The 21,999-nt window shown below is 50.9% G+C and overlaps 1 protein-coding gene across 2 annotated transcripts in view; it reads right to left on the bottom strand.

The window, feature by feature from the left end:
- Positions 1–20,753, bottom strand: part of zswim8 (zinc finger, SWIM-type containing 8) — a 201,096-nt gene extending 180,343 nt beyond the window's left edge. The window contains exons 1-2 of one of the 2 annotated variants that reach the window (XM_078199386.1): positions 20,723–20,753; positions 19,313–19,969 (exon numbers count right to left, since the gene is read on the bottom strand). In XM_078199386.1, coding sequence (XP_078055512.1) covers positions 19,313–19,490 — 178 coding nt within the window. In that variant the 5' untranslated portion in view covers positions 19,491–19,969; positions 20,723–20,753. Of the gene's footprint in view, positions 1–19,312; positions 19,970–20,460; positions 20,546–20,722 lie in introns of those variants that run through there. The other variant, XM_078199387.1, reaches the window with a different exon arrangement.
- Between the last annotated feature and the right edge of the window lie 1,246 nt (positions 20,754–21,999).

Below are 21,999 nucleotides of genomic sequence, written 5' to 3'. Positions count from 1 at the left end.
ATTAACCGAGGAAAGCTGAAAAGTATTTTGATAGTCTTCTTCTAAAGAAATGACAATTACTTTCACAGCGCCTCCATCACACAAGAGTGCCTTTCGCAAAACATAGGAGATAAGGGGCAGGAGGAGGCCATTCGGCCCTTCGAGCCTGCTCCGCCATTCAACGTGACCATGGCTGATCGTCCAACTCAATAGCCTAATCCTGCTTTCTCCCCATAACCTTTGATCCCATTCGCCCCAAGTGCTATACCCAGCCGCCTCTTGAATACATTCAATGTTTTGGCATCAACTTCTTCCTGTGGTAATGAATCCCACAGGGTCACCACTCTTTGGGTGAAGAAATGTCTCCTCATCTCCGTCCTAAATTGTCTACCCCGAATCCTCAGACAAAGATTAGCAACTGCCAATGTTGCAGTTAGACCTTGCTCCTGCTTAATCTTCAGCTGAGGAAGGTACAATATTCAAAGTAATGATACATTTAAAAGCGTGTTTAACAATCTGGAAGTAATCATTGCACCCTTTAAGAATAGGACACTCACCGTGCAATTAATTACTTGGGTAGCAGGACTTCTCAAACTGTGGGGCTGAGTGACAAAACCTTGGGGTGACTTGGAGCTCCGACTGAGTGTTAGGCCCCTTTTAACCCTCACGTTTTAAAAAAAATGGTCCACATGTCCTAACAGAGCGATCTATCGAGGCCCGATTCCCGCAAGATGCTCTGTCATAGATCATAGAATCCCTACAGTGCAGAAGGAGGCCATTCGGCCCATCGAGCCTGCACCGACCACAATCCCACCCAGGCCTTATCCCCGTAACCCCACATATTCACCCTGCTAATCCCCCTGACACTAAGGGTCAACTTAGCATGGCCAATTAACCTAAACCCGCACATCGTTGGACTGTGGGAGGAAACCGGAGCAACCGGAAGAAACCCACGCAGACATGGGGAGAATGTGCAAACTCCACACAGACAGCGGTCCAAGGCTGGGAATTGAACCCGGGTTCCTGGCGCTGTGAGGCAGCAGTTCTAACCACTGTGCCACCGTGTCACTCCTGTCGGAGGGTCGGTGCAGGCTCGATGGGCCGAATGGCCTCCTTCTGCACCCTAGGGATTCTACAATTCCATGAAAAGGTGCAAGGATTTATGTAAAAACCCTGCGTTATGAACTTGGTTCTCACAGTTCACTCTTGCCACCACTCCCACCTCCCCCAGAGTGTGGGGTGGGTGGGGGCACAGCAATTTGCAAGCTGCAAAATGGGGTCACAGCTGGGTGGGGCGGGGGGGTGGGGCGGGGGGGATTCAGGAAGCCCTGATGCAAATCTCTATAAAGAGCTGCTTGTTATGTGGCACGAGGTTGAGCAAAACATGTCCTGCAATCTGATCGAGTGATTCAAAACAAGGTTCGTGTTCAGACTATAACAATAATGGGCGGCACGGTGGCACAGTGGTTAGCACCGCTGCCTCACAGCGCCAGGGACCCGGGTTCAATCCCAGCTCGGGTCACTGTCTGTGTGGAGTTTACATGTTCTCCCCATGTCTGCGTGGGTTTCCTCCGGGTGCTCCGGTTTCCTCCCACACTCCAGAGATGTGCGAGTTAGGTGGATTGGCCGTGCTAAAGTGCCCCGTGGTGTCAGGGGAATTAGCAGGGTGAATAAATGGGGTTATGGGGATAGGGCTTGGCCAGGGATTGTGGTCGGTGCAGACTCGATGGGCCGAATTGCAGGGTGGTGGAGTGAAGGAAATCAGTGATGCACAGAGGGCTGGAGTTGGAGGAATATAAAGACCCAGGAGGGGTTTGGGCAGGAGGCGGTCACAGAGGTTGCGAGGGATTGAGACACCAGGTGCCAGATGAATGGTGTGAGGCCCAGGGATGGTGCAGACTAGTGTGTTAGCGGAGGATGCTTTCAACATCCAGAACCTGGATTTGGAGCAAGTCCAGATCGTCAGAGTGAATGTGATTATTCTCTGCTGATAGCCGGAACGAGAAATGCGTTGGGTAGTTCCTCATGGGCATTGGGTCAAAACTCCTGGAACTTGGCAATCTCACGCAGACACACCACAGTATGACAATGAGGAGGAGGAAACAGGAGCAGACCATTCAGCCCATCTAGCCTGCTGTACTATTTAATATGATCATTTACGATCTTCTTCCCAAACTCCACGCTCCTGCCTTCTCCCCATATTGGTCAGAAAACAACAATGTGTCCAGGGCCCAGCCTTAAAGACACTCAACGATGGGCAATCCACAACCTCTGCAGTAAAGGATTCCTAAGATTCACAATCCTCCGAGTTAAGAAACGTCTCCTTCATCTCAGCCCTGAACCATTCGCTCTCCCATCCTGAAACTATGAGGTGTTGTTGCCGGTGTTGGACTGGGACAGGCACAGTAACCAGTCTCACAACACCAGGTTAAAGACCAACAGATTTATTTGACAGCATGAGCTTTCGGAGCACTGTTCCTTCATCAGGTGACCTGAAGGAGCAACGTTCCAAAAGCTTGTGCTACCAAATAAATCTGTAGGACTTTAACCTGGTGCTGTGAGACTACTTACTGATCCTGAAACTGCGCTTATCTTGTCTCCCCGCATCTGTGTCTATTCCGTCAAGCCCCTTCAGAATGCTTTAATTTGATTTGTCACATGTATTAGGATACAGTGAAAAGTATTGTTTCTTGTGCCCCATACAGACAAAGCATACCCTTCATAGAGAAGGAAAGGAGAGGGTGCAAAATGTCGTGTGACAGTCATAGCTAGGGTGTAGAGAAAGATCAACTTAATGCGAGGTAAGTCCATTCAAAAGTCTGACAGCAGCAGGGAAGAAGCTGTTCTTGAGTCGGTTGGTACGTGACCTCAGACTTTTGTATCCTTTTCCCGATGGAAGAAGGTGGAAGAGAGAATGTCCGGGGTGCGTGGGGTCCTTGATTATGCTGGCTACTTTTCTGAGGCAGCGGGAAGTGTAGACAGAGTCAATGGATGGGAGGCTGGTTTGCGTGATGGACTGGGCTTCATTCACGGCCCTTTGTAGTTCCCTGTGGTCTTGGGCAGAGCAGGAGCCATACCAAGCTGTGACACAACCAGAAAGGATGCTTTCTATGGTGCATCTGTAGAAACGTGATCACCTCTCAGTCTTCTCAACAGGTGAGTAAGGGCGACACTTCCAAAACAGACTAAGTGCATTATTCCGGGGGTTTGCCCTGTCTCATTCTGTACCAAGTGGTATCCAATGTCAGCCACCTGGCATCTAGCACAGACTCTGTCCTGTTTCCCCCGCCACCGTCTCTTAAACCTTAACCATCGGAAAGGCCCACAAACATTGCAAGAAGGTGGCAAGGCACCCTCAACAAAACACAGGCAACCAGAGGGGTCGCTCAGCCAGTCGAGACGTACAAGTGAACTGGGATTGAACCCACACTCTGCCATGATCTCAGCAGTGGGTACATACATTCGAGTCCATTCAGCCCCTCCAGCTTGTTCTACCAACCAATTAGATTGCAGGGAGAGAAAAAAGCAGACCTTAACTCCATCTTGGTTTTACGGCATTGGAGCGAAGCTTCAGACATTGGAATGACATTAAGTAGAGCAGAAAAGGAGAACGGAAATTTAAAAAACGTGTCAACTGTTAGCAACAGGACAAAGCAATTAAGGACTTTGGAGAGGAAGGCAAAAGGAAATTTGCTACTGGTAGTTATTGAGTTATTAATGCTGGAAAACAAGGGTGTGAGCATGTTAAGCAATGTGGGATCAGATCCAACTGATTCCTGGTAACACACACACACTCAAAAGCAAACAGTATCTATTAATTAGTCTTTCTACTTTTATTATTTCAGGGGGTGTGGGTGTTGCTGGCAAGACCAGTATTGGTTGCCCATCTCCAGTTGCCCATGAACTGAGTGGCTCGCTAGGCCACTTCAGAGGGCATTTAAGAGTCAGCCGCATTGCTGTGGATCTGGAGTCGCATGTAGGCCAGACTGAGGAAGGATTTCCTTCCCGACAGGACATTTACAACAATCTACGATGGTTGTCATGGTCACCATTACCAATAGCTGGTTTATATTCCAGATTTATTAATTGAATTTAAATTCCACAAAATGCAATGGTGGGATTTGAAACCATGTCAAGACCATTAGCCTGGGTTACTAGTTCAGCGACATTACCCCTACGGCACTATAGCATCATAGAATCCCTACAGTGCAGAAGGAGGCTACTTGGCCCGTCAAGTCTGCACCAACTTTCAGACAGAGCAAGTTACCCAAGCCTACTCCCCATAACCCCACATATTTACCCCCCCGCAACCTACACATCTTGGGACAAGGGGCAATTGAGCACGGCCAATGAACCTAACCCGCACATCTTTGGAGTGTGGGAGGAAACCGGAGCACCCGGAGGAAACCCACGCAGACAGGGGGAGAATGCACAAACTCCGCACAGACAGTGACCCGAGGCCGGAACCGAGCCCGGGCCCCTGACGCTGTGAGGCAGCAGTGCCAACCACTGTGCCACCGTCTCCCCACAAAATGCCATGAGGAAATCCCCAGTGTTGGAGAACTTTGGGGGCCATCGGTCCAAAGTCACCCTGTTCCTTCCAAGTCAAGCTACACTCCTCCTTGCTGCAGGAGTGCCACATGTGCACAACTTGGCTTGGGTCAGTTGGACATTCCAACCTACGGTTCACAACATTGTCGATTCCTTCAAGGCTGTCATTGGAAAAATCTAGCCTGCCGCCCAATGCAATCCTGAGGAAGAGTCCTTCAATCAAGAGGTGTTGTTCTTCAGGCAAGATAAGCCCCGACCCAGCTGCTCCAACGGATATGATTAAGTACTTCACAATGTTGTGCAAGGCTTAATTTATTGACAAAAAAAATAGCGACATTACCCCTAATATGGGGGCCACCCTAATATTTTAAACCCCAGAATTAAGCTGATGCCCCAATGCAGTATGGAGGATATATTTAATTGCACTAAGCACAAAAACAGGCCATTCAGCCCAACAAGACTATACCAATGTTCCACACAAGCCTGATCCCATCTCACCAACATACATTTCTGTCCTTTTGTCCCTCACATATTTATATAGCTTGCCCCTAGATGCTCTTCACACAAGATCCAGAGGGGTATTGACAGGGTGGACGTGGAGAGGATGTTTCCTTTTGTGGGAGAATCTAGAACTCGGGGTGGTCACAGTTTAAAAATAAGGGGTCGCCCACTTAAAACAGGGATGAAGCGTCATCTTTCCCTCTCAGGGGATCGTGAGTCTTTGGAACTTTCTTCCTCAAAAGGCAATGGACGCAGAGACCTTGAGTATTTTTTTTAAGGGGGAGGTGGATAGATTCTTGGTAAGCAAGGGGGGTTGATAGGTAATCGGGGGTAGGCGGGATGCAGATTTGAAGTTATCAGATAAGACATGATCTTATTAAATGTCAGAGCAGGCTCGAGGGGCTGAATGGCCTACTCCTGCTCCTTGTTTATTTGTATCCACCTCAAAGTATTCGCTGTGGCAACGAGTTCCACATTCTCATCAATCTCATGATGAAAGTGTTGCTCCTGAATTCCCTGTTGAATTTATGAGTGACAATCTTATATTTTAAGCCCCTAATTTTGCAACCCGAGCCAGTGGAAGCGGCTATACGATGTTAATGTGTCACTGTGTGATGGGGGAAGGAATACAGCAGCTTGTCTTTGACCTGCAGCAAGTTGATTCGACATCCAACCCAGCAGAGATACAAACTCCACAGCAACTGTTGCAGCTGTTTTCATTTATACTCTTCTGGAGATTGAACCAATAACCATTATCTATCTTCAACCAGCCAATTAGTTTAACAACATGATTTTCAAAGTATGCACATTAATATTCTATACAATTACCTAGCAAACCCCTTCACAATCTTGAAAGATCTTAATCATGTCACCCTTAACCTTCCTTTTTCTAGAGAAAAGAACCCCTCACTTCTCAGTCCATCACCCGAACCAGCCTCCCACCCATTGACTCTGTCTACACTTCCCGCTGCCTCGGAAAAGCAGCCAGCATAATTAAGGACCCCACGCACCCCGGACATTCTCTCTTCCACCTTCTTCCGTCAGGAAAAAAGGTACAAAAGTCTGAGGTCACGTACCAACCGACTCAAGAACAGCTTCTTCCCTGCTGCTGTCAGACTTTTGAATGGACCTACCTCGCACTAAGTTGATCTTTCTCCTCATCCTAGCTATGACTGTAACACTACATTCAGCACTCTCTCCTTTCCTTCTCTATGAACGGCATGCTTTGTCTGTACAGCGCGCAAGAAACAATACTGTATACTAATGTACAAGAAACAATACTGTGTACTAATACATGTGACAATAATAAATCAAATCAAATCATGTTGGTGTAACCCGCTCAGTTCTGGTCATCCTTGGTATCACTGGCCAATATTTAACCCTCTACCTTGATCACTAAGGTAGTCATTGCTTGCGGGATCTTGCTCTACGTATATTGGCTGCCACATATCCAACATGACAACAGGAACCCTTCTCAAAGTGTTTTGTTGTGTCTAAAATGCTTTAAGATGTGTCAAGACAATGGGAGGTGCTATAAAGATGCAAGTCTGTCTTTTCCGCTCACTGTAAACAGTATGCCACTCCACAAGGAATACATCCCAGTATCTGGCTCCAATTCCCAAATGGTAGGATGGCAAATAGAATTTCAAAACCCAAAATGGGGCAAAGGGAAACTCAAACCAAAATCCAAGCATTGGTCAATAATTTTGTTTAAAAAGCACACACGCATGTGCACTCTCACACGCACGTGCACTCTCACACGCACGTGCACTCTCACACGCACGTGCACTCTCACACGCACGTGCACTCTCACACGCACGTGCACCCTCACACGCACGTGCACTCTCACACGCACGTGCACTCTCACACGCACTCCCACGTACTCCCACACACACTCTCACATACTCGCACACATGCACGTACACACACATGCCATTTTCTGCATAGCATGATCCCACAAACAGCAGTAATAAAGTGGTAGCTTAGCAATTTAACACAGGAAAGCCTGGAAAGTTCAGCCACTGTGTTTACATTGCAAACTCCGAGAGAGACAGAGACTTCAGAGTTTGAGGGGTTTTTTTGTGTGGTGCCGGCAGAGCTTTGTACAGGCGGGTACACCGTGGCCTCTGCAACAAACAACCAAAGGAGAAGGCTGTCAGTTTCCACCCCCAGATCACCGCAAGGGGAAATTCCCCAACACACTGTCACCGTGGAAGAGAGGGCTGCATCGCATGTAAAAAGACACAAAAATAACCCCATCTCTAATGTACAAAACAAACCGCTTTGCACATAACCCAACAGCTGGTATGGAGACAGTGTGGGTCAGAGAGCAGATGAAGGAACAAAGACCATCGAGCTGTCACATGTCAGCCTCATCCGGCTATTTCTTCATCAACATCAACATTAACTCCAAAATCCAACTCCAAAAGGTTGTGAATGTAGCCCAATCCATCACTCAAACCAGCCTCCCATCCACTGACTCTGTCTACACTTCCCACTGCCTCGGCAAAGCAGCCAGCATAATCAAGGACCCCACGCACCCCGGACATTCTCTCTTCCACCTTCTTCCGTCAGGAAAAAGATACAAAAGTCTGAGGTCACGTACCAACCGACTCAAGAACAGCTTCTTCCCTGCTGCTGTCAGACTTTTGAATGGACCTACCTCGCACTAAGTTGATCTTTCTCTACACCCTAGCTATGACTGTAACACTACATTCTGCACCCTCTCCTTTCCCTTTCTATGTACAGTATACTTTGTCTGTATACAGTGCAAGAAACAATATTTTTCACTGTATCCTAATACATGTGACAATAATAAATCAAATCAAATCCTGGGATTCCTTCTGAAATCCCATTTCGGGAACAATGGATCAAGGTGAAACCACCTTCCCAGCGCCACTGCAGATGTGCGATAAAGTCAACACTCAAGAAGCTTGACAACATCCAGGACAAAGCTTGATTGGAACCACATCTACAAACATCCACTCCCTCCACCACCGACGCTCAGTAGCAGCAGTGTGTACTATCTACAAAATGCACTGCAGCAATTCACCAAAGATCCATAGACAGCACCTTCCAAACCCACGACCACTTCCATCTAGAAGGACAAGGGCAGCAGATACATGGGAACACAACCACTTGCTAGTTCCCCTCCAAGCCACTCACCATTCTGACTTGGAAATATATCGGCCGTTCCTTCACTGTCACTGGATCAAAATCCAGGAATTGCCTCCCTAACGGCATTGTGGATCAACCCACAGCACGTGGACTGCAACGATTCAAGAAGGCAGCTCACCACCACCTTCTCAAGGGCAACTAGGGATGGGCAATAAATGCTGGCCTAGCCAGCGACACCCATGTCCCACGAATGAATAAAAAAAACCCAACCCTGCCTATGTCACCCACATCCTGTCAACTGTGTCTCTCTAAATAAAATGGCAGCCCAATCGTAACAATGGCTCAAAAAGCTGAAGAAAATACTCAAATAAAGCTTTTAATTGAGACATTAAGCCCTTCCCAAGTAACCCGTATCTCAATTTTTGTTTTTGTCCTCTCAATCATCAAGGAATCTCACAACTCTTCAAAATTCATTCTGGGACATGTGTGTCGCTGGCCAGGTCAGCATTTATTGCCCATCCCTATCCCTCGAGAAGGTGGTGGTGAGCCTCCATCTTGAGCCGCTGTAGTCCAAGTGGTGTAGGTACACCCACAGCACTGTTAGGGAGGGAGTTTGATGATTTTTGACGGTGAAGGAACGGCGATATATTTCCAAGTCGGGATGGTGAGTGGCTTGGAGGGGAACCTCCAGGTGGTAGTGCCCCATGCATCTGCTGCCCTCGTCCTTCTAGATCGTAGTGGTTGGTTTGGAAAGTGCTGTCTCAGGAACCTTGGTAAGTTCCTGCAGTGTTTCTCATAAATGGTGCACACGGCTGCCACTGTGCGCCAGCGGTGGAGCGAGTGATTGTTTGAAGTGATGGATGGGGTGCCAATCAAGTGGGCTTTATGAGGAACCTTGGAGCTCTCCAATTGACTAGGAGATGAACTGTCAATTAAAATATTTTGATTGCAAGCTTGAAAAGCCACTAGTCACTGCACGTGTGAGATACATGAACCAGGCTATTGTATTCTTATTTGTTTCTTTATTAAAGACTTCATATTTTGGTCCAACTTGGATTTGACGCCAAGACCACCCAATGTCCACCTCTCTCTCAGGTGGGAATTGGGAAGGAACTGCTTTGTGACTGGATGAGAGTAAGGAGGACACTAAGCAGGCTACATTGGAGTCACCTCAACAAAGCCCTCGAACAATGAAGCAACCCACAGCCAGTCAATCAAAGATGAGTGTGACCACGCCAAGAGACACTGGATGATGATGATAGCTGAAACCATCAACCAAACTGCACCTTGATCCAACCTTCCTGCAACTAAAGCAGCTTATTGCTTACTTATTTTTTAATTCCTTCACGGAATGCGGGCCTGGCTCGCGTTTATTGACCATCCCTAATTACCCTTACGGTGGCGTCAAACTTACTTGACAAGCTTTCCCCACCCTCCCTCTTTGGCATTCCTCTAATGTGTCAATTGGTCATGCCCGAATTTGACCGCAGCCTATAAATGGCGGCAGCATCAATTAGCGGGGCCCCAAGTGTCCATCGAATCCTACACTGCAGAAGGCCATTCGGCCCATCAAGTCTGCACCAAACACACTCCCACCCAAGGCCCTATCCCCATAACCTCACGTATGTACCCTCGCTAGTCCCCCTGACACTAAGGAGCAATTTGGCATGGCCAATCCACCTAACCCGCACATCTTTGGACTGTGGGAGGAAACCGGAGCACCCGGAGGAAACCCACGCAGACACGGGGAGAACGTGCAGACTCCGCACAGAGAGTGACCTGAGCCGGGAATTGAACCTGGGTCCCTGACGCTGTGAGGCAGCTGTGCTAACCACTGGGCCACCGTGCTGCCCAGAAGGTATTTAATTAGGAGGTGCTTTGGAAACAAGTCTGCCCTTGCGGGCATGCACATTTACCACTCCATACGATAGAAAGATCCTTCAAACAACAGAATATTGAAGGATCGTTGATTCAGGAAGATGGCAGCTACATTGTGCACAGCAAGCTCCCACAAACAGCAACCCAATAACAACCAGATGGTCTGTTTCAGTGAGATTGCTGGAGGGACACATTTGGTGCCAGGCCAAAGGAGTTAACAAGCCCTCCCCCACACTCATCTTTGCAATCGTGCCACGGGATCTCTGAAGTCCAGCCGAGGGGACAGGTGGAGTGTATGGGGGGGGGGGGGGGGGGGGGGGGGGGGGGGGGGGGGGCGGTGGAGGGGGGGGGGGGTGCGGCTACATTCATTAGAACAGTCAAATCCAATTATGGATCTCCGACAGACCCTTTAGCGAGATCGGCTCACATAATATAGACAAGGGATCCCATCCAGAACATTCCAGCAGGACTCAGCTATTCAGCGCGTCAACCACCGAACCGTTGGGCAAACTACTGCCTCAATACACTTCTGGGACAGCAGGCCAGAGGAAATCCAGAGAGAAGCCCCTCCCGCAACAACTCGCAGTTCTGAACCTACACATCTGTAGACACTAAGGGGCAATTTAGCACACCTAATCCGCACGTCTTTGGACTGTGGGAGGAAACCGGAGCACCCGGAGGAAACCCACGCAGACACAGGGAGAACGTGCAGACTCCACACAGTCACCCGAGGCTGGAATCGAACTCGGATTCCTGGCGCCGTGAGGTAGCCGTGCTAACCACTGTGCCACCCATTTTTAACATGTCTTAGAACCCATATTTCAAAGGCCTTTATGTTCTTCCACAGATCTTTTCTTACTGTCCGTGTTCTGAGTCAGACAGGGACGTGGATGGAAAGCAGCATCATATGAGTTTCTTTCCCCCCTTGTTTCAAACTGGAGTGGTTCTTGCTCACTCACCCTTCACCCTCACACGATCACTCCTGGCTGGCTCTATCCTAATTCTGAATTCAACAACGTCTCTCCTCACTTCTCTTAAAGTTTATTTATTCTTGTCACATGTATTAAAGTGTATTTATTCGTGTCACAAGTCGGCTTACATTAACACTGCAGTGAAGTTACTGAGAAAATCCCCGAGTCGCCACATTCCTGTTCGGGTACACTGAGGGAGAATTTAGCATGGCCAATGCACCTAACCAGTACGTCTTTCAGACTATGGGAGAAAACCGGAGCACCCGGAGGAAACCCAGGCAGACATGGGGAGAACGTGCAGACTCCGCACAGACAGTGACCCAAGCCGGGAATCGAACCCGGGTCCCTGGCACTGAGAGGTAGCGGTGCTAACCACTGTGCCGCCCACACAATTTAGTGTCATTCTGGCACAATTTTGCCCTAAACAGACAAAGGAATCTAAAATGAGCACAGAATGGTTAAAGCTGAAACAAGCACGGAGGATGCTGGAAAAACTCAGCAGGTCTGGCAGCGTCTGGAAGGAGAGAAACACAGTTAACGTTTCGAGTTATAACCCCTTCATCAGAACTTGATTGAATTTAGACAAACTATCTGTTCCAATGTGACACCATCCACTTCACTCGGGTGTTGTGCAATCTATTCCTCTATTCCCACTGCTTTGATCTTTCTGCTGTTCATACGCCATTCACATTCGAAACGTCTGGATCATACTTGATCCGTGATATCTTGTAGGGCGGATTCCGATTCTGCAGTAATGCTATGTCATCAGTTGACCACAAGTTACATCCATTCCCCCAAGTTTTACTCCATTAAGTTAACTACAGATTTTTTGAAATGTATTCTTTCCTGGGAGGTGGGCGTCGCCGGTAAGGCCAGCATTTGCTGCCCATTCCGAATTGCCCTTGAACCGAATGGCTTGCTCGGCTATACGGGCAGCACAGTGGCATTTTTGGACTGTGGGAGGAAACCAGAGCACCCAAAGAAAACCCACGCAGACACGGGGAGAACACGCAAACTCCACACAGACAGCGACCCAAGCTGGGAATCGAACACATACACGCAGAGAAAGAGACAAAAACAGAGATAGAGATAGAAACACAATAGCAGAGAGACATGCATACATGAAGAGATGCGTGCGCAAAGGCCCGCGTGGGTACGCAGGCCAGGGCGCGCGCTAGCGCGCAGGCAAGGGTGCGTGCAGGCGCGCAGGCCAGGGCGCGCAGGCAAAGGCGCGCGCGGGCGCGCAGGCCAGGGCGCGCGCGGGCGCGCAGGCCAGGGCGCGCGCGGGCGCGCAGGCCAGGGCGCGCGCGGGCGCGCAGGCAAGGGCGCGTGCGCGGGCGCACAGGCCAGGGCGCGCGCGGGCGCGCAGGCCAGGGCGCGCAGGCAAAGGCACGCGTGGACACGCAGGCAAAGAGGCATGCGCGGGCACGCAGGCAAAGGGGCACGTAGGCAAAGGCACGTGCGCGGGCACGCAGGCAAAGGTACGCATGCAAAGTGGCATGCGCGGGCACGCAGGCAATGGGGCACGCAGGCAGAGGCACGCGCGGGCACGCAGGCAGAGGCACGCGCGGGCACGCAGGCAGAGGCACGCGCGGGCACGCAGGCAGAGGCACGCGCGGGCACGCAGGCAGAGGCACGCGCGGGCACGCAGGCAGAGGCACGCAGGCAGAGGCACGCAGGCAGAGGCACGCAGGCAGAGGCACGCGCGGGCACACGCAGGCAGAGGCACGCGCGGGCACACGCAGGCAGAGGCACGCGCGGGCACACGCAGGCAGAGGCACGCGCGGGCACGCAGGCAGAGGCACGCGCGGGCACGCAGGCAGAGGCACGCGCGGGCACGCAGGCAGAGGCACGCGCGGGCACGCAGGCAGAGGCACGCGCGGGCACGCAGGCAGAGGCACGCGCGGGCACGCAGGCAGAGGCACGCGCGGGCACGCAGGCAGAGGCACGCGCGGGCACGCAGGCAGAGGCACGCGCGGGCACGCAGGCAGAGGCACGCGCGGGCACGCAGGCAGAGGCACGCGCGGGCACGCAGGCAGAGGCACGCGCGGGCACGCAGGCAGAGTCACGCGCGGGCACGCAGGCAGAGGCACGCGCGGGCACGCAGGCAGAGGCACGCGCGGGCACACGCAGGCAGAGGCACGCGCGGGCACGCAGACAGAGGCACGCGCGCACACGCAGACAGAGGCACGCGCGCACACAGACAGAGGCACGCGCGCACACAGACAGAGGCACGCGCGCACACAGACAGAGGCACACGCGCACACAGACAGAGGTACACGCGCACACAGACAGAGGTACACGCGCACACAGACAGAGGTACACGCGCACACAGACAGAGGTACACGCGCACACAGACAGAGGTACACGCGCACACAGACAGAGGTACACGCACACACAGACAGAGGTTCACGCACACACAGACAGAGGTTCACGCACACACAGACAGAGGTACACGCACACACAGACAGAGGTACACGCACACACAGACAGAGGTACACGCACACACAGACAGAGGTACACGCACACACAGACAGAGGTACAGGCACACACAGACAGAGGTACAGGCACACACAGACAGAGGTTCACGCACACACAGACAGAGGTACACGCACACACAGACAGAGGTACACGCACACACAGACAGAGGTACACGCACACACAGACAGAGGTTCACGCACACACAGACAGAGGTACACGCACACACAGACAGAGGTTCACGCACACACAGACAGAGGTACACGCACACACAGACAGAGGTACACGCACACACAGACAGAGGTACACGCTCACACAGACAGAGGTTCACGCACACACAGACAGAGGTACACGCACACACAGACAGAGGTTCACGCACACACAGACAGAGGTACAGGCACACACAGACAGAGGTACACGCACACACAGACAGAGGTACAGGCACACACAGACAGAGGTACAGGCACTCACAGACAGAGGTACAGGCACACACAGACAGAGGTACAGGCACACACAGACAGAGGTACAGGCACACACAGACAGAGGTACAGGCACACACAGACAGAGGTACAGGCACACACAGACAGAGGTACAGGCACACACAGACAGAGGTACAGGCACACACAGACAGAGGTACAGGCACACACAGACAGAGGTACACGCACACACAGACAGAGGTACACGCACACACAGACAGAGGTACAGGCACACACAGACAGAGGTACAGGCACACACAGACAGAGGTACAGGCACACACAGACAGAGGTACAGGCACACACAGACAGAGGTACAGGCACACACAGACAGAGGTACAGGCACACACAGACAGAGGTACAGGCACACACAGACAGAGGTACAGGCACACACAGACAGAGGTACAGGCACACACAGACAGAGGTACACGCACACACAGACAGAGGTACAGGCACACACAGACAGAGGTACAGGCACACACAGACAGAGGTACAGGCACACACAGACAGAGGTACACGCGCACACAGACAGAGGTACAGGCGCACACAGACAGAGGTACAGGCGCACACAGACAGAGGTACAGGCGCACACAGACAGAGGTACACGCGCACACAGACAGAGGTACACGCGCACACAGACAGAGGTACACGCGCACACAGACAGAGGTACAGGCACACACAGACAGAGGTACACGCACACACAGACAGAGGTACACGCGCACACAGACAGAGGTACAGGCGCACACAGACAGAGGTACACGCGCACACAGACAGAGGTACACGCGCACACAGACAGAGGTACACGCGCACACAGACAGAGGTACACGCGCACACAGACAGAGGTACACGCGCACACAGACAGAGGTACACGCGCACACAGACAGAGGTACACGCGCACACAGACAGAGGTACACGCACACACAGACAGAGGTACACGCACACACAGACAGAGGTACAGGCACACACAGACAGAGGTACACGCACACACAGACAGAGGTACACGCACACACAGACAGAGGTACACGCACACACAGACAGAGGTACACGCACACACAGACAGAGGTACACGCACACACAGACAGAGGTACACGCACACACAGACAGAGGTACACGCACACACAGACAGAGGTACACGCACACACAGACAGAGGTACAGGCACACACAGACAGAGGTACACGCACACACAGACAGAGGTACACGCACACACAGACAGAGGTACACGCACACACAGACAGAGGTACACGCACACACAGACAGAGGTACACGCACACACAGACAGAGGTACACGCACACACAGACAGAGGTACAGGCACACACAGACAGAGGTACAGGCACACACAGACAGAGGTACACGCGCACACAGACAGAGGTACACGCGCACACAGACAGAGGTACACGCGCACACAGACAGAGGTACACGCGCACACAGACAGAGGTACACGCACACACAGACAGAGGTACACGCACACACAGACAGAGGTACACGCACACACAGACAGAGGTACACGCACACACAGACAGGTACACACACACACAGACAGAGGTACACGCACACACAGACAGAGGTACACGCACACACAGACAGAGGTACACGCACACACAGACAGAGGTACACGCACACACAGACAGAGGTACAGGCACACACAGACAGAGGTACACGCACACAGACAGACAAGAGGTACACACGCACACACAGACAGAGGTTCACGCACACACAGACAGAGGTACAGGCACACACAGACAGAGGTACACGCACACACAGACAAGAGGTACACGCACACTCAGACAGAGGTACAGGCACACACAGACAGAGGTACACGCACACACAGACAAGAGGTACACGCACACACAGACAGAGGTACACGCACACACACAGACAAGAGGTACACACGCACACAGACAGAGGTACACGCACACACAGACAGAGGTACACGCACACACAGACAGAGGTACACGCACACAGACAGACAAGAGGTACACGCACACACAGACAGAGGTACACGCACATGCACAGAGGTACACGCACACACAGACAGAGGTACACGCACACACAGACAGAGGTACACGCACACGCAGACAGAGGTACACGCACACACAGACAGAGGTACACGCACACACAGACAGAGGTACACGCACACACAGACAGAGGTACACGCACACACAGACAGAGGTACACGCACACACAGACAGGTACACACACACACAGACAGAGGTACACGCACACACAGACAGAGGTACACGCACACACAGACAGAGGTACACGCACACAGACAGACAAGAGGTACACACGCACACGCACAGAGGTACACGCACACACAGACAGAGGTACACGCACACACAGACAGAGGTACACTCACACACAGACAGAGGTACACGCACACACAGACAGAGGTACACGCACACACAGACAGAGGTACACGCACACACAGACAGAGGTACACGCACACACAGACAGAGGTACATGCACACAGACAAGAGGTACACGCACACAGACAGACAAGAGGTACACGCACACACAGACAGAGGTGCACGCACACACAGACAGAGGTACACGCACACAGACAGACAAGAGGTACACACGCACACACAGACAGAGGTGCACGCACACACAGACAGAGGTACACGCACACACACAGACAGAGGTGCACGCACACACAGACAGAGGTACACGCACACACACAGACAGAGGTGCACGCACACACACAGACAGAGGTGCACGCACACACAGACAGAGGTGCACGCACACACAGACAGAGGTACACGCACACACAGACAGAGGTACACACACACACAGACAAGAGGTACACGCGCACACACAGACAAGAGGTACACGCGCACACACAGACAAGAGGTACACGCGCACACACAGACAGGAGGTACACGCGCACACACAGACAGGAGGTACACGCGCACACACAGACAGAGGGACACGCACACACACAGACAGAGGTACACGCACAGACACAGACAGAAGTACACGCACAGACACAGACAGAAGTACACGCACACACACAGACAGAGAAGTACACGCACACACACAGACAAGAGGTACACGCACACACACAGGTGTATCGACAGAAGCGGGCGCACAGTCACAGAGCGACACACACCCACATGAAGTGGCACACAGAGAGGGAGAGGGACACACACACACACAGAGGCACTCTCATAAATGATACTTCAGGAAGCATGCTGTAATATTTAGTTGCTGCTTTTCTGGATCCACAAAATACATTCAACAGCCTGGATACAAAAAAGCTCAACAATTCTCAGCACTCGTGTTCCATACAAGAAGAACAAAAGAACTTGCATCCCAAAGGCACTCTCTAAGCATTTGCTTACAGATCAAAAGACTCAAATAGTACAGGGACCATATAATTAATAACCCTCCCCCCCCCAACAACACACCAGATTAAATACTTCTAAAAAAGAAATCTGCTGCAAATAGCTTATCCTCGGGTACTATCGACCTACACACGACTTTATTTTAAGACCTTGCCAGTTTACAGTTGCTGCAGAAATGATTGTGTAAAACAGTCACGACTCTATCCATCCGGTGAATGAATCAAGCCCAGCCTTTTGTTTCCATATCCCTCCCTAGGCCAATCCGCACATCAAAATTATCAGCCAACACTGGCTGTCCAAATTGTCACAAAGGCAAAGCACAAACTGGCCTTGGTTACAAAGCTACCAGGTATTGGCCCTCGCATTTCTGTAGCGCCATTCGTGCCGCTAAAAACGTCCCAAGGTGCTTCACTGGTACACGAAGAAAATTTGACATCGAACCACAGGTGACAGTCGAAGAGGTAGATTTCAGGGAGCGAGTTAAGAGGGGGACAGAGAGGGGGAAGAGACAGAGGGAGGGAGGCAATTCCAAAGCTTAAACAACTGAAAGCATGACCGCCAAACAAATCCAAAAATCAGGGACGCCCAGGACGCCAGAACTGGAGGAGGTTACAGAGGTCGAGAGGGGACGGGTTTGAACACAGAGACGGGAAGTTTGAACCAGAGTACACGCAGACACAGGTACACACGCAGACACAGGTACACACGCAGACACAGGTACACACGCAGACACAGGTACACACGCAGACACAGGTACACACGCAGACACAGGTACACACGCAGACACAGGGACTCCAGGACCAGTCAGCCAATGGGGGTCAGCAAGGACAGGAGTGAACAGGTGGACGGGGCTTGGGCACAGTTTAGAAGACGGGCACAGTTTTGGGATGGGGAGGGCGGAAGGGGGGAGGGCGGAAGGGGGGAGGGCGGAAGGGGGGAGGGCGGAAGGGGGGAGGGCGGAAGGGGGAGAGGCGGAAGTCTGGACTGCATTCGAATAGTCAATAAATGAATAATAAACACAGTGGAAGTTGATGTGATGATTCAAGGAACAGGGCTGTCCCTCAGGAAAAGAAACTTACCACTTTAAAAGAATAGCCACTCATTCAATTGAGATACACAGGTTGCTTTTGACAGAGGAATGTGAAGAAACATTAAGAGTTTACAAATGAACTTGTGCCCTGCACGGCACCAAATGGCAGTTACCCAGTAAATATTGCAATAATTATTGTTGAGAAAAGTACTAACGCATAGTTAATTTATTGGGGTGGCACAGTGGTTAACACTGCCGTCTCAGAGCGCCGGGGACCCAGGTTCAATTCCCGGCTCGGGTCACCGTCTGTGCGGAGTCTGCACGTTCTCCCCGTGTCTGCGTGGGTTTCCTCCGGTTTCCTCCCACAGTCCGAAAGACGTGCTGGTTAGGTAACATTGGCCATGCTAAATTCTCCCTCAGTGTTACCCGAACAGGCGCCGGAGTGTGGGGGGGAATTTCACAGTAACTTCATCGCAGTGTTAATGTAAGCCTACTTGTGACACTAATAAATAAATATCGAACGCAGGGACGCATAGAATCATGGAACTGTCACAGCGCGGATATTAATGGCATACAAATGCAACATTGCTTGGAGTCCCCAAGTAATTCCCGTCTCCAAAACAAAACTGGGGTGTTCACAAATGAATGATCAGAATCCAGAATTGTACACCAGTCTTAAATGGGAGATGCACCCTTTTACTTTGTGAAGGCAAGCTTCAACAAGTTTAGGCCCTCCCTGTTTGCATCCTCTTCCTCCAGATAACTTCAGATTAAGACAGGTCATTGAAGTGTTCTTTGGTGCTAAAGCTTGTGGAGACTTCATTGTGTCTGGGAGATCTGGAGCTGCGCTGGCACCAAGAATGCTGGATGTGCTTCAGATTTGATTTTTGAAAAGGAACCAATTTACACGATCAGCAAAAACATTTATAAAAATAACAAATCTGCCTCAGGGCACTTGGCATTTCAAAGAGAAAGTAAGTTGGCTCACCTTTGATCTTAACAGTAGGTGAATTGGGACCAGCCGGCTGTTTTCGCCACCCTCGCCAGTTCTGACACAAACTCTCTGCCTCAGAGATGAAGGAGCAGAGGGAATCTTCCTCAAAGCGGTCACTGTCTTCGAAGGAAAACCTCTCACCATCCTCCCACTCGGCAAACATCAGTTCCATCACATTTAGAGCGGCAGGGAAGATCCAGACAAAGAAAGCAGATAAGGTGTGTGTGTGTGGAGGAATCCCAGTAACTGCAGGCACTTAGCAACAATGGGTCTGGACACAATTCTTGGAGGTTTCTGTTGACTCTAAGTTCCTCACGTTGATTTCAGAATCAGCCGAATGTCCTTTTTGAAGTGGAAACTGCGTTCAGCCCCCCTACCACCACCACCCCCCCACCTTTTGTCATTCATCGAGGTCTCCAACTCCTTCAATAAATTAGGTCGAACAAGTCTTGCGTTCCCAACAAGTCCTCTATGAGCGTGTGGGATTCTTATTGTTTTGTTGTTGTTGTCGACAGCGATCACTTGTGTCTCTTTTGTTCCCGTTTCATAGATATAAAACACACACACTTTGGGCTAAAGAGTCCGGATGAAGTTACCTCCAGTTAATCTTCAGAAAAGAGGGGTGAATTTTTTTTAAAATCCTCTTGATCCCTAGGGAGACAAAATAAAAGGAAGATGCTTAAATTGTTGGATATTCTCATTCTGGGCGAGAGAATTAAAGAGAGAGAGAGAGAATTAGAGAGAGTGTGTGTCTTTCTTGTGTTGGGTAGGACATGGAGAGAGAGAGAGTCGGGGATTCCCTCCCGTCGCGAAATGGCAACAGTAGCGCTTGTAACAAATGTGTCAATTTCAGCTGGATACAGCGCGCGCCGGGGGAATCCCCTCTCCCAGGTTACATACTTCAACCCCAAATACAATCCCCTCTCTGTCTCTCTACAAGAGGTACAGAGGGGGGAGGGATAGACACACACACAAAAAGTTGACACACACACAGAAATTATCAAGAAGGAAATGAAAGACACACACAAAAGAATTAGGGGTGGCTTTCTTTTTTTGGTCACAGGTCTTGCTGGGGTTTTTTTGGGGGGAGGTGGGGGAGAAAGAATGTGTGTGTGTGTCCTCTCCAAACATGGATACTTCACCTGGGCCAGTCATCAGCTGTTGGCCACTTCCGTTTCTATCACATGATTTCTCTCTCTCTCTCTCCACACAGGCTGTGAATTGGACAGAAATGTATCCAACCCTCTCTCTCTGTCTCCCTCTCTCTCTCTACTTGTCACTCCCTCTCGTTGCAAACATAAAGGGGTAGAGGGAGAGGGTTTCTGTCTACCCCCCACCCCCGAGCAGCAGCGTCCAGCTAACAAACACACACACAAACACAAGGACAGTAACAACAACACAAACCCCTTGCAGTTCCAGCTCTTCCTCCTGTCTTTGCTAAGATGTGTATGTGTATAAACGACCTCTAACCCGGGTACTTCCTATACGTAAAAGGAAATGAGAGGCTGACGTGTGAGCCACTTTGACAGCAGAAGTGGGAGGGAGCAGCAAAGAGAAATATAAAGGGGCTGTTTCTCAGTCATGCTTCCTTGTATTTCTCCCCACCTTTGCAGCCTGTTTTTTTTAGGATTAATTGTATGTTTTGCTGGGAGCCAGAATTCCCACCCCACCCCCCTCCCTCTCACCTCCCCCATTTAGAGACCTGTCATTCTGTATATGATTCATGCTAGATTCTGTGACCTGACCCCTTGCAGTTGGCACAGGTGATCTTCATCCATTTGTCGAGAAGTTGTCTTTGACACGCACTCTCCCTCACACCCCCCCCCCCCACACACACACACTCCCTCACACCCCCTTCCATACCCACACCCCCTCACACACACACCCACTCCCCCTCACACCCCCCCTCCCCCTCACACACACTCTCACACGAACACACAGCCCTCACACACACATCCTCACACACACACTCCCCCTCACACAAACACACCCTCTCACGCAAACATACACTCCCCCTCACACACACACACACACACACCCTCACACACACACACACCCTCACACAAACACACCCCTCCACACCCACTCATTCACACTCCCTCTCGCACAAACATACACACACTCCCTCACACACACACCTTCACACACACCCCCTCTCACACACACACACTCCCTCTCACACAAACATACGCACACCCCCTCATACACACACACTTCCTCTCACGCACACACACACCCTCTCTCATACACACAGACACTCTCTCACACACACAATCCCTCTCACACACACATACACACTCTCCCTCTCACACACACCCTCTCTCACACACACACATTCCCCCTCACACACACACTCCCTCTCACACATACACACACACATCCTCGCACCCTCTCACACGCACACACTCCCTCACACACACACATCCTCACAAACACACACACACCCCTCACACACTCATTTACACACACCCTCATACATACCCTTCCGCACAGTCCCAACTGTTTTACAATGCACAATTTAATTTAGGAGACTGATCAAAACAAAATACTGCGGATGCTGAAAATCTGAAATAAAAAACAGAAAATGCTGGAAAATATTCAGCAGGTCTGGCAGCGTCTGAAACAGAGCTTCATGTTTCACATTTGGGGAGTAGGAGGCCAGCATTGCCTTGTCCTCTGTC

Source organism: Mustelus asterias, chromosome 28, assembly GCF_964213995.1.
Source record: "Mustelus asterias chromosome 28, sMusAst1.hap1.1, whole genome shotgun sequence".
In the NCBI taxonomy this organism is placed as follows: Eukaryota; Metazoa; Chordata; class Chondrichthyes; order Carcharhiniformes; family Triakidae; genus Mustelus; species Mustelus asterias.
Note: the sequence above shows the minus strand (reverse complement) of the source record. Positions and strands in the feature narration are given on the sequence as shown.